Source organism: Myxocyprinus asiaticus, chromosome 21 (genome assembly GCF_019703515.2).
Source record: "Myxocyprinus asiaticus isolate MX2 ecotype Aquarium Trade chromosome 21, UBuf_Myxa_2, whole genome shotgun sequence".
In the NCBI taxonomy this organism is placed as follows: domain Eukaryota; kingdom Metazoa; phylum Chordata; class Actinopteri; order Cypriniformes; family Catostomidae; genus Myxocyprinus; species Myxocyprinus asiaticus.
The window spans coordinates 29,389,625-29,404,023 of record NC_059364.1 but is presented as its reverse complement, the minus strand read 5'-3'; the positions used below and the strand labels follow the sequence as shown (position 1 = coordinate 29,404,023).

Here is a 14,399-nt window from a genome sequence, read left to right as displayed (position 1 = left end):
CAAAAGTGTACAAAAAGGATTTCCCGAAGCAAGGAAGTCAAAATTACTTTTTAAAATATATTCAATAACTGACTTTATTTGGGCATGTACAATAAAGGTCTTTTGCTTCTTGCAACATCCTGTGTCTCCCGACTGCCTCTCCAACCCCCAGTGCACTCACACCCAACCGGGCCTCTTGGCAGAATATAGCAACAAAATTAGATCTGTTCTTTCCCCTCTCTCACATCTCTTCCTTCCTCTCTGTACCCTTTTCTAACAAAGAGCTCCGCGATGGAGCTGACAGTGAAATAAAGCAAAGGAACAGACGAGAAAAACACCACTCCAATCACTCTATTGTGACTGCAGTGGCAGCCATCGAGTGATTGGGTAATTACCATGCCAATCACTAAGAGGTCAAAGCAGATAGGGCACCAACAGGAGGGGCGGGTGTGGAGAAAAAGTGAACCAGTGGGGTTTTAACAGGTATAATTTCTTTAGTGTTTTCAACCCCTGAGATTATACAGTCAGGCAGGGATATATGCCTTAGAGAGGGGTGACCTTGGAAGGTAGGTTGAAAGAGAGGAGGGGGGACGAGAGGGAGATGGACAAAAAACAGGGCAGTGATTGAGCCAGAACGTGATGCCAGCTCTTAGGCAATCACACTTAATTGGAATGAAGAGCGACAATATTATTCATCAAGCGGGAGTCAAGAGCCAATTCTAACACACGCTGGATGATTGTGCAATGCACTAATTCGAAAAACACACTTTAGAACTAGTAAAGCCTGCTTGGGCTGTTTCTAACAAGTTATTGGAGAAACAAAGACACGTGTGGGGGGAGAGAGCGAGAGCGAGAGCGAAAGAGAGAGAGAGAGAGAGAGAGAGAGAGAGTGACTAGTTTAAATCTATTCCTCAGCTGTAGTGTGATAATAATCCGCTCAGATCATGGAATGATGCTGCCAAACCTGCTATCAGAATTATCCTACGAGTATAAAAAAATAAAAGAGTTTTGTTGTCGGAGAGAAAACATGGAGGACACCAGTTTCTTGTGGAGCTCTTATTTTGACACCGACGCAGAAGGCATTCTCTCCTCCGCCATGTTGAAAGTTTCGAAAGCATCTAAACTCGGAAACTTGTGTCAGGGAGGCGCCCTGGAGTGTGTATCATTACTCCGCCTGTCGTGACTCTCAGCAGAGACTCTCAGCTGTGATTGGCAGTAATGCTGAAGCTATTAGTTTAGCTCTATTTATTTCTCAGCTATAGTGTAGTAGTAATCCGAGCGATCGTGAAGTGAGAGACAATTCCGGATGACTTCAAAGAAATATGCGCACTGACTGACGACACAGTTTGTCAACGTCAGCTCAACACCCACACACAAGACGGTCTTTTGTCACCACCTGCTGGCTCAAATCTTTAACGTTACAAGGATGAATGATAATTCACACATCTGCACTGCTCTTACATGTTTGGAATGCCACAAACATAAGTGGAGTGATACAAACAGTAAAGCCTCCCAGTGCTGATGGTGTGAGTTATCAGCTCTTTTGGAACGTCTCTTGTCCAATTAGATTCGAGGACCAGAAATAAATTTTGTATATATAGTATACAATATATATATATATATATATATATATTTTTTTTTTTTACACCGATCAGCCACAACATTAAAACAACCTGCCTAATATTGTGTAGGTCCCCCCCGTGAGATGATATTCTTCTTACCACAATTGTACAGAGCGGTTATCTGAGTTACCGTAGACTTTGTCAGTTTGAACCAGTCTGGTCATTCTCTGTTGACCTCAACAAGGGGTTTCCATCCACAGAACTGCCACTCACTGGATGTTTTTTGTTTTTTGCACCATTCTGAGTAAATTCTAGAGACTGTTGTGCATGAAAATCCCAGGAGATCAGCAGTTACAGAAATACTCAAACCAGCCCATCTGGCACCAACTTTCATCCATGTGATTATCTAATCGTGTGGCAGCATGCAGATACGGGTCAGGAGCTTCAGTTATTTTTCACATCAACTATCAGAATGGGGAAAAAATGTGATCAGTAATTTTGAGCGTGGCATGATTGTTGGTGCCAGATGGCTGGTTTGAGTATTTCTGTAACTGTAATATATGTGTGTGTGTGTGTGTGTGTGTGTGTGTGTAAAAAAATACTTTTATATAAAAAAAAAATTTCTGGACGGGAATCATCCTGAAGGGGTTTATTTTGCACTAATGACCGGCTAAGAGTATTATTCTGCTTATTACATGGTTACTTACGTAAATAGATGAGCACGAAAAACTGATGTGAGTTTAAATTATTTTATTTTGTAAAGTTGAGTGATACAAGAAACAAGAAACTATCACAGATATGTAGTAAATCGGTTGCAGAATCTGGCAATTATAGAGCTTAGTGGTCAGGATCAGGTATTTAGGAGAGCTGTGTGATATATAGGTATACAAGCACTTTTAAAATTATGATGAAAATGATCTATGTTTGTGATTAAATGGTTGCTACTCCTGCACAATCTAAGCAAACGAGTATACAGTAGGTCCTATCAAAATCACATTTCCATGAATGCCATGTCTTGAATGACCTAAAGATTGTGCATGGGTTGCACAAAGTGGACACACCACATCAAATTAAGCTTTAATGATCTGGATGTGTTTTGACGTAAATCTACACGACACTGAAACATTCTCAAATTCCAATATCATGTCTGCATTTGGAGCAAAAACTAAACTTAACCAGATGAGGCCTGCTGGAAGAAAAAAAATCTTTGAACTAGATTTAATCAGGATGCCACTTCAAAATGATGTGACATTTGCTCCCCAACCCCCAGTTCTCCAAATCATAACTACCATAAAACTAGGAGACTTCTTCACAATTCCCATCAATATGAGATGAGTCGCCCACAACGGCAATTACCCCACCCCCTCCTTCAAAATCCAACCCCACAACCCCCTCCACCCTCATCTAACTTAACCCTCCAAAAAAGAATTAACCATGTTGAAGGCTTCATAATTTCCCTGGATACAATTTAGCTGTCAGTGGTGCTCAGGCTTTACTGCAACATGTTCCTCTTAATGTCACTAACTTTGCATGTCAAGCACTTTCCAGCCCATTAAGTTGAAGGAGAATAAAAAAAGCAAGTGCGGGTGCAAGGAACCTGAAGGATTAGACAAGAAAGCTCATTTCATCCACCCCTCTTCTGAACCCCTTCTTCCTGTGACACTTTCTCCACATCCCTGACTCTGTCTCTTTTGTTACCCAGATTGGCACCCATGTTATCACCCTTTCCACTTTAAAGAGAGAAAGACAGATTTTTTTTTCTTTACACTGAAGTTAGAAGTTAGGGAGGGTTAACTCTTCATGGTTTGTGACCTAGAAATGAGTCCGCTGGTCATATAGCTACAGGATGTGGCGATCATTTTTAAATGGTGACTATGCAGCCAGAAACATACTGTACAAAAATGCAGACAAAAATGCTTAGCCAAGGCATTGCAAGCACATGGACTTGTTGAACATACTTAACGAGTGCTCTTGCATTGATTGAACAAACCTCAGTTCTAAAGGGAGTGATAATGCTCTCTCAAATGTCAGAGCCATTAAACCATGTGTTATTATTCAGGTAACTCACTACAAACATAATGCCTTTAACTAACTTGCTCAGCAAGATTCTCTTCAAAATGTTGCTTCATCCTAACAGCAGTTGACCTGAATGAGAAAACTGACAATAGTAGGAAATAGATTAAACTAATTAAAACTGCAAATGAAACGTATACTTATGTTATGAATTGCAGCCTGACATATTTTGGAATGCAACAATGCATGGAATCAAGCTTGCATAGTAAAGGTGTCTGTGCTCATTTGTTTCAGGCCTAATAGTGGTCAGTTGATTTTCAACAGCCGATGGCGATACAAATATCTAGAGAGAATGCTGGGAAATATAAATAAAATGTTAATTATCCATTGACAAGGCTGTTGGCAGATTTTATAACTGACAAAAAAAGGCATGGTTTACGGCCGGTGCCAACAATGTCAATATGCCAACAATGTCAATATGGACAAATATCAGCCGAATATTTGGCATTGCCAATATATCATCTATCACTGTTGACTAACATGTAAATAGTCCTGACTGCAATTTTTTCCAAAATGTTCTTGCACACCCAGTTTACGACATCTGAAGTGCTACAACGCATGGAGCTAAACACACATCTTCAGGGATGGATTATGACTTGCAAAGGCCCCGTGGCCAATTATCTCCAAGGGCCCCCCTCTCCTCCCACCATTTTTTCCTGTTCTTTTCTTTAGCTGCGCATTCACAGTAATAGAAAGTGTAAGTTATGATGATCATGAATATTCAAACTGTTCTCACTCTGTGTCAAATGCCTGCGCTAAAAAAAGCATTTGTACACATTGTACAGGGTTTACAGAATAAAGGTATAGGACTAATACATTTTTCTGATATAATTTTTCTCTCTACAAGTCTAATATTAGCTACACAATGAATAATCAACAATGCGGCAAATTAAAAAAAAATATATATATATAAATATATATAAATATTTCCTACGTAAAAAATGTAGGATATTCCATTTTAAGTTTCTCATTTAAGGAAAGAAAGTTAAATATTAATAAATATGTTGCTGAGCTCTAGTTTTCTCATTAGGTAGCATTATACTCTTTTTAAGCTTATATGAGTTAAATGCCACCATATAAAGAGAGCGAAGGACACTGCATTTGCTAAAGACTTAATAATACGTCTTTATATAAATAAATAAACTTTCCCATTTCCCTGTGCCTGGCCTCAAAATACTGCTCTTATGTGAACCTGTCCTTAAAAATCAAACCGAATAATGAAATCTATAATGCCACATTTGGAACCCAGCGATATGAGGGTGAGTAAATTAACAATATTTAGAGGAGATTTTTTTTATATATTGGGAATGAACTAATGAATACTTTTTCAGCGGTAAATATATTTAAACCATCTTCGTTAACAAATTAAAATAAATAAGCAAGAAAACACTAAATAAGATTTCATAAACTGAAAGTGAAAACGAAATTAAAATGGAAAAAACTAAAATGGAATTAAATCAAACACTGAACACTGACAAACTAAAAATAAAAATAAAAACTAAATTAAATAAAACAATAAAAAAATCACAACTATATTAACCTTGGTCTGAAACGCCTGTTTGATGTTGTTGCTGTGGGTGGTCTGTGCCTGCAGGGTTGCGGGAGAGTTGAGGTACCTGCTCTGAGACTGGTAGCGATGGGTGTTGGATCTTCGTGGAATTATCATCACATTCACAAAAAGTGGTGATATCCTCTCTTTTCTTCCCAAGAATGGGAAACGGTAGCAGCCCCTTCCCTGCTAGTGCAAGGCTCTGTGCTAATGCTAGCGATTTCCTCGTTGTAGTTGAAATCCAGTGGTTTTGCAAAGAGATTAGAAATTGAAGGAAACCTCTTCAGAAAAATAGCTTCCTTCGCTTTCCTGATCTTTTTGGATTTTCTTTTAAAAGCACCACTTGTTTTCCTTAGATCCATTGTTATACATTAATTAACAAACAAAAGTTATCTGAACGTTTCGAGTCACTAGTCTAGCGGTAATAGGTATTACAATCTGATTGGACCAGTCATTTCAAGCGCCTTAGCCACAAAAATCTGATTGGACCAGTAAAAAAGAAAATCTGTAATTTCAAATATACACCCTACTTAATTGGCTGTACTTCTATATTTGAAGGAGGGTCTTTTATAGTATTTCAACCAACTGTATTAAAGTGTGTAAGTTTTAACAGTTAAAATTTTAAATCTTAACCATGCTAAAACAGACTCGACTGCTCTCTCTATGCCCATTTTTTTTTCTTCCATTTAGAATAATCAATTTAGGCAAAAGAAAAAAATAAGTGGTGTTCGGGTGGTGGGCACAGCATCTCCATCCGTCTTTCCTCTTCTTTCTTTCTTTCTTTCTTTATACAGTTATAATAATAATTACAGTTATAATAATAATTGTATGTACAGGTGTGCTATTTGTATATAGCACACCTGTACATTCAAATGTGTCTATTTTATTTATATATATACATATTTGTATCTTATTCACATATCTTTATTTTTATTTTTCTATCTGTGAACTGTTGTTGTCTCTGTGCACTAGAAGCTTCTTCTGTCACCAAAATGAATTCCTTGTGTGTGCAAACATTGCCAATAAATCTCTTTCTGATTCTGATAAATAGTACTTTTTCCTATACCCTTCACACAAAGAAAGAAGCTCAAAGAGTGGTTCAAATAAATATAATTTGAAACAGGATGGGACAATGGTTCTATAAGAGGTTTGGAGGCCTTCATATTCACAGGGCCCAACAGTAACAGGAGTGCCAGCCAGGGAGCCCTCATAGACCAAGAGCCTTGTTTAAGAGGCCTTGAATAGGCTATAGGACCCATATATTCAAGAATAAATAAACATTTGTTTTCATTGTTGATGGGTTTTCTGTACCAAACTGGATCACGCAACCTTAAAGCCCAGGGCCCCCCCGGGCTCCTGGTAGTCAAGGGCCCCTGGGCACTGGCCCCATTGGCCCAGTCGGTAATCCATACCTGCACATCTTAGTCTGTAAGTGACGTGGTTTAAAAAAAAAAGGTGCCATTCTTCCTGGGCATCTGACAGCGTTCCACATCCCCTCCCTCATCTAAGAGTTACGATGTCCCTCCCAGACACTCATCCACAAAAAGTTCCAGCAATTCCCTTTGTTAGGCTCATTAGAGATGGAGGATATGGATCGGGAGCAGTGGCTGCTGTTGTCGTGGAGACAGGCTGACGGCTGTCAGAGTTAATCCCATAGAGAAGTGTTCATTAAGTCATTACAGTTGACACACAGACGAGACTCTGACAGACAGTGCTTTGTCCTCTTTAGCACAGCCCAGACCAAAGATGATAGAGGGATAAGTGGAGAGGAGAATTGAGGACAGGAAAGCAGAGAAAGATGGGGGCTAGAGGAAATAAAATAATAAAAGTGTAGAGGGGATTGATGAATTTAAGAGATTATACTGAAGAGCATCATGGAGAGAGGAAGTAAAGGAAGTTAGTAAGTGGGGGAAAATGCTACAAAGTAAAGTGATTAAAAATTAGGGTGACCAGATTCCAGCTTGTGGAAAACGGGACAGCCTCCTCCCAGCAAAAATGAAATTGATGTATTCTTATCTAGGCACAGATCAATGCAAAGTAGAGGGTGCATCCGCATCTGTAACTGTTGTCACCTTGTACTTTTTGCTGGCAGCAATTTTTCTCAGTGTACGCCTGTCTTTCAAGAGTTTATCGTAAAATGCAGAGCAGTCCAGTCCAAAATTAAGATGTATGAAAAGCATTGCCTTCATACTGAGCTCCTAAAGGGTCAAGGTAGTGGGGAAGAAATATTTGGGTGTGGGAAAAAAAAAATAAGCAAATGCTTTTGCGTTCCCCCGAGAATTTTTGCATGCTTTCGCAAAACTTTTGCGTTCTCTCGCAAAATGTGCATCATAATGATGGTCTTCTACTAGCTCTCCTATGAATATTCCAGAATTATTCCAGCTTTTGAGTTGAACAAGAAGAGAAAGCCAGTGCAATGAAAGAGTGAAGCCTAAAAGACAATACTTAGGCAATGCACAAATCATAATCTTCAATTTATGAATGTGTGAAAATAAAGACATCACAGTTAAAATTACAATAAATGCGAGTGGTCTAATTGAAATAGGATGTTGTGGCGCACAACTGAATTGCATATTATTGTTGTTTTTGTTGTTGTTGTGATGGTGTTTCCATCTCCATTATGTAATGATGTAATACAGATAGGAGTCACTGTATCTTCTCACTCTTTACAAGTTAAGAGTTTTCCACAAAAAGTAGGCACCGGCACCTGTAATCTCGACTTATCTCTCATAAATGCAATAGCCTACAGAACATTCAGGAGCAGGAATGCATATACAAGAGCACAAGTTTTGTGAGGCACACTTTTAGCAGCATCCACATGCTTTTTTGTATGAACATGCTGCGTGATGTCGGTGCAGCCTCCATGGGCGTTGGAAAAGCGAGCTCCACAAATCTCACACCTCACTTTACTAGGCTCTGTCTGTGACTCCTTTTTTAGAAATGTAAACTCTTTCTGAAGATCCTCATTAAATGTACATGCACTCTTCCTTGACATTTTTCCAGCCACAATTTTATCTGTGTGCTCTTTCAAACTGACTCTTCAATCAGTTCACTAACTGGACGTCTATTGATATGGGATTGTGATTGTATGTACTTCAAATAATATGGTGTGATTTTATTGGTTTTACAAGCCATATCCATGCCTACCTTTGATTTGAATACTCACGTGACTGAGAAAGCTGAATAGGCGATAGAGAAATTTTAGGAGAGGAGAAATATTGGACAAAACACGTCTTTTTCAGAATAAGTTGGAACACTAGAAAAGGTGCTTAAATACAGGACTGTCCCGGGAAAAACGAGATGTCTGACCACCCTATTAAAAATTGTATCATCCTCTTTGTTGTTTGTTTTTTTTCTTTCATTAATTTTATGGGCTTTTTAAGCCAACAGGACAGTCAAGATGGAAATTCGAACTTGGGTCACCCATACCTAAAAAACACTAACCGCCAGGCAACTACGACCTTATGACAATTTTTAATTGTCAATCTGCAGGCCCATATGGAATCTCGTTACAAAACTCCGCAGATTTCTGCAGCATTGAAATGCCTGTCATTACAATCAAAGTTCTACACATCTCCCACCCTTTGCATGATTATTAAATATTTTAGCTCATTTCATTATGTTCTCAGCTACCAAAAAGCTACCCTTAAACATTTTATCATGTTTAAATCCATCCCATGGAATTTTGCATATTTCCCCCCCAAAATCAATGCAGAAAATATGATGGAAATACCAATAGAGTTTGTTATGATTATCTTGTGTTTGAAGTAAAATTGACCCTATTTACTTCCTTAATGCACATTCAGGGCCTTTTTATGAATGATCCATTGTTGCACGTTATTCCAAAGAAAAAAGTGTTTGTCTCTGTAATCTTTATTCAAAATGTAATATCTTTCCTTTTCCACTGATATCACTTAGGCCGCACAGGTTATTGGATATTGGCTTGCTCACTGGGAGCCTAAATAAAATAATTTTTAAAGCATGATTTTCAATCACGTTTTTAATTTAAACAGCTCAATGAGACATTACAGCATAATTTTCTGTAAAGCTGCTTTGAAATGATGCGTGTTGTGAAAAGCGCTATACAAATAAAAATGACTTGACTCTATTGTTTTAGCAAAATAAATTTTTATATTCTGGTATATATTGCTCATGTTTGACGATTCAATCAAATACTGAAGGATAAAATCAACTAATTTTTCACATTGGATATCCTGTTTCATTCAGATATCTGTCACATTAGGAAAGTAAAATGGGTTGCGAAAAGCAATTCACGTTGACTTTAAATATGATAGCACATCCACATTAATGAGTTTCTAATGGAGTCCGCATCCAAACAGGCCAGGCTGCTGTGAGCTCTGAGATCCCTTTTCTCCACCTCTACTGGGACGAGTGGCTGCCAGTCAGTGTGTGTGTGTTTACGTGTGTGCACGCCAGTGGTTTATCAGAATCTTTGCTGCGAGTCGCTCTAATCTCTCCGTATCTACTCCTTAATGAACTTGAGCTAAATTGGAAACCTTATCGTACACAAGGCAGCAATTAAAGCTTGCGTGTGCCTGTGTAGTTGTGGCACTCGAGTGACAGAAAAACAAACAGTCTCAGAGGGGAACCCAGGAAGCCTGGATGTGTATGTGTGCGTTGACTCTAACACTATCAGTGAAGGTGTATTGCCAACCTCAATATCCCACAGCAAGGAGGGGGAAAGGCACTTATGGAGTGCAACGCATGGCCCAGGCAAATCCGGCAATTAGCACAGGGTGCATAATTAACATGCAAATTAGTTGATCTGCTTAAAAGCCGCTCTTACAAATAGACCTGAACGGATGGGGGCGGGACAGAGGGGCCCAGCTTGTGGAAGTTAATTCCTTTTCCACCATGCTGCATTTTAGCTATAAAGTAATGACAGAGTCTATAAACTTAACATGAGAAGACAGGCTTGGGGAGGAGTGGAACTGTACCCCTTACAACTGAACCTTTTATAAACAGGTCCAAGAAACACTTTACACTGAAACATGCCGCTTAAACTGTTTAGGTTTACCACCTAGGTCAAAATAAATTTTAGCCACTCTGTCCTAACTGTGAACAAAGTGTGTACCATCTCACCTCTCCAGATAGCAAGAGATGAGGGGTGAGCAGAGATTATTGGACGGTTTGGCCAGGCCCAGGGTAAAGATGGTCTCCTGGAGGCGTCGAATAGTGGTGGCATCTCCTTTAATTGCAGCTGCGTTCATCATGAGGGTAAGCAAATTGATTGTGGTGTCCCTTAAGGGCACATCCTTTTCCTTCATCTCCTTCAGCATGTCTACTGCCTCTGAATGAGGACACCAGAGAAAGAGACAAAGATAAGCAAAAAGAGCAGTGATGGTCTAGAGCCTTCTGAATGCAACTGGTTATCTAATATGCAATCACTATGACCCTGTTTACACCTGTTATTAACATCTTTCTCGGTAGATTCGATCACAAGTAGTCAGCACTAAACACCGATATAAATGGGGTACAAAAAGGTTTGTGATCAGACCGCATCAAATTTGTAGTGTAAATGCTAATCTGTCCTGATATGTCCTGAATTAGGGCGATGTAATTGGCTATTGACAATATCTGACAAATATCCCAATGCCGACTGCGACAGATGTTGATCGACAATATCATTAAGCTGGGAAGTCACCAAATATATTAAATAGTAGCCCACTAGTTATCATGCACTTACGTTTTTTAGATACTAATCAAGATATTAAAACATTAAAAGCATTATGGAAAGAGGAAAAAAAGTCTGGGATGGAATGAAGGTGAGTAAATGATGAGGGAATTTTCATTTTTTGGTGAACTATCCCTTTAAACTTTGCTGGCTATGTAAGGCCTTAAAAGATTGAATCCAATCAGGAAAAATAATCCGAAAAGCCAGTACATATTTATGCACAAGACTTCACGGAACATCTTCTGTATGGCTGATATCCATATGCAATGTCAAAGATCATGAGAAGCGGGCACATCTGAAGCTCAGTTGATACAGGTACTCCACTAAAATAATGGAGAATTCTGCTCCAAATGTCAAATTGTAGTGTGATTAAAATTCCTACTTTTATGTTATAATTTTGATTGACTTTTTGCACTATGAAAATGCAGTAACACCCTGTCACAAGTGGTCGCAGGAGATGCATTTGAGACATGTATTACTATCAGGAGTAAAAGCAACCTGTTTGTGCTGACCACTTGTGATCGGATCACCCAAGACAGATAATAACACCAGGTGTAAACAAGGCCTATATATACTAGATGCAAGCCTCCATCTTGTTGACTCTTTTACAGACTTGTGGAGATTATTTGTATATCTGTGCGCTTAGCTGTCCCCCGATGGGCGGCCCAGATGAGAGCATGAGAGAAAGAGAGAGCGAGCGATAGAGGGGAAGAGGTGATAAAAGCCCCCTTAGATAATTTCATGTGGGGGAAACAAACCGCTATTAAAACAACATTTTACACCCAGCGGGGATGCAAATGCTGCCGTATAATGCCAATTCGCCGCTAATTACTACTTGCATTTCTAAACGAGACTTCAATTACGGAGTCCCCCACAACAGTAGGCTTTTTTTTCCACGGTTCTCTGCGAAAGCATACTGGGAAATTATAGGTGTGCGGCGAGTGCCCGGCGTGAACTCGGTGGGCTCTGGTCGTGGATACGCCGTGGCTCGGCTGCTGTAATGGAGGCTTTTTACTGGGCAATGCTCCCATCTGGCAGAGGGGTGAGGGTCCACCTCCACAGCTGCTCTGTCACCAAGCCAGATAATTAAGATGTGTTTACGTGCTGTTTAGAGGCTAGCTAATGGGCTGATACCGATAGGGCCTGTTTGCACTGGTGATACTAATCATTTAGAACTGAGAGTGAGAGAATGTGGATACAATCATCACAGCTGTGTGCATGTGGAAGAGAGTTTTGGCCACTGGCAGACAGGCAAGCTCCAAAATTCAGATGATTTACAGGGGAACTGGTGTTGCTCACTAGATGAAAAGTTCTTCATTAGTACTTAATCAACAAGTGTTTCTACAGTGCTTTGGCAATAAGAAGGGCCTCAGGTAGGGTCCAAAATTAACTTTTTAATTTGAACTGAATTGGTGGGTGTATTGGCCATATATATTTCTTTCCCAGACATGACACTTTTTTATTTACATTTTTTTATAAAACAAATATACTTGTCCCTACGACTTCAATTATTTGCTGTTTTTCCTTGCATTTAAGTGGCAAACACTGCAGGTAATTGTGGCACTCGCAGAATCATAAACAAAATGAGCAGGAGCCAGTCTCTGTCTCTCAATGAAACTGAACCAGACACAAAAAGAGGTCTGTTCCTCATATTTTGCTGATTTAATGCAAAGAATGTTCCATATATGTGTTGCTACTAGGCATCCTAGACAAACATATGTTGGTACATTTTCCACTAAGTCATTAGGAGAGGTGTGTGTTGTACATTTTTTCTTTATTAGGTGGTTTGAATGGCTTTGATTTGCATTACAGGCTATCATTCTTTCAAAGATTCGATTTTTAACCATGTGTTACATTGCCGTTCCTAAAAAGTTAGCGGCCAACGAGCGAGGGTGTTTAAATTACATGTCAAAAATATGTGCTTGGTGAGTGTTAAATCTAGACCCTGACCTCAGGTATGGAGAATAACTGTATGTATACGGAAATATATCATCTAGAAAAACCTGCAGAAATGGTTCACTCCAGTCTCAAACGCACACACACATAAACTCATAGAGACAGCCAGCTTGTTTTAGCCCACAAAATCCAATCTGTCACTTCATCACCCTGCAATTTTTGTCCTGTTGTTATGCAAATCCAGCACAGCGCTCCGTACTGTCAGTAAAAATGATGAGCCAAAAGGTAGCAGTAAGGCGGGGAACATATGGTTCACAAGGGTCATGCTGAGTTTTTAAAGAGGCTGCTTTTGTATGATAAAGCCATGTTCACTTATCTACTCAGTCACGTTGTTTTTCCAGCACAGATCTCATCCGTTACTGCTTTTTTTTCCATTTTGAGGATTGTTTTTATCAAGATCTCAGCAGTCAGCCCATTTAAATAGAGGCTTGTCATATAAGAAGGGCTCTTGTCTAAAAAGTGCCACATGTTATGTGTTAACAGCTGGATATGAATTGAAGCAATGGAGGTTAAGTGGATCGCCGGAGGGCGTCGTGACAATGATACCCACGAGGGGATTAGAACTAACAACCTCTTGATTCTTGTGCCATCGCTCCAGCAGTGAACCATGTACATTCTTTATAGCCCATGGCTTTACAAGCATTGTTGTAGAGCAAAGCACAGATGTAGGGCAATGTTTAAGCTGTATGAAAGAGGGGGTTATGTGTTAAAGCTGGATAAAAGTTATGCGGAAAAGGATGTATATGTTCTTATGTAATACACAATGTTCTATTTAAGCACTTCTTGGCTATTACAAAGCAGAAACAGACATGTGCAACACTTTATTTGGCCTTTTTGCCAATTTTATGGATTGGGATGGTAAAGTCTTGTTCCAAAAACAATTGAAATGCCTACAAAGACAGCATATTAAGACACAGGCACGGTCCCAATGCAAAGGTTATTTCGAACAGTAGGCAACAAAATTTAAGAATCAAGAGAAATGTTCATTATGTACTTCTATTTAAGTACTGAAAAGTATCAATAACATGTACAATTATAAATAAACTCACTCAATACTGACTATTTTTTGTGCATATTACAGTATTGTGTCATTAGCTTAGCAGCATATGCTAACACAAAACTCCACAGGAGCACAACATTCAGGTTCCGGAAGTAAAAATCCCATTCAAGTCAAGTAATTTTTATTTGTATAGCACTTTTCACAACACAAATTGTTTCAAAGCAGCTTTACAGGCAATCATGCATTAACAAAAAATGAAACTGTAATATCTATAAAGTCTTAGAGTCATCATTGTGTAGTTTGATTAAATATGATTGTAAATGTTATATAAAAATTCAATAAAAGGTGCAATATGTAACATTTTTCATGTAATATTTGCCCTTTTTTTTGCCAATGTGTGAACGGCTTGTAACGCAACTTAAAAAATGAGCCCTTCCCGGACTTCCTAGGTTGCCTATTAAAGCCTTTAGACTGATTTTCATGTGAAGGGAGCGAGTCGCTTTTGCCGGGAAAATCCAAAGGATGTGACATTTATACGCGCTCCCGAGAGCCTTGCCTCAGACAGTAGCTTCTCTTCCGCTATTC

At 39.1% G+C, this 14,399-nt stretch overlaps 1 protein-coding gene across 1 annotated transcript in view; it reads right to left on the bottom strand.

Annotated features, from left to right (window-relative positions):
- Positions 1-14,399, bottom strand: part of LOC127412126 (leucine-rich PPR motif-containing protein, mitochondrial-like) — an 83,677-nt gene that overhangs the window by 34,286 nt on the left and 34,992 nt on the right. Inside the window, exon 23 of the mRNA XM_051648232.1 lies at positions 10,267-10,474. Coding sequence (XP_051504192.1) covers positions 10,267-10,474 — 208 coding nt within the window. The remainder of the gene's footprint in view (positions 1-10,266; positions 10,475-14,399) is intronic.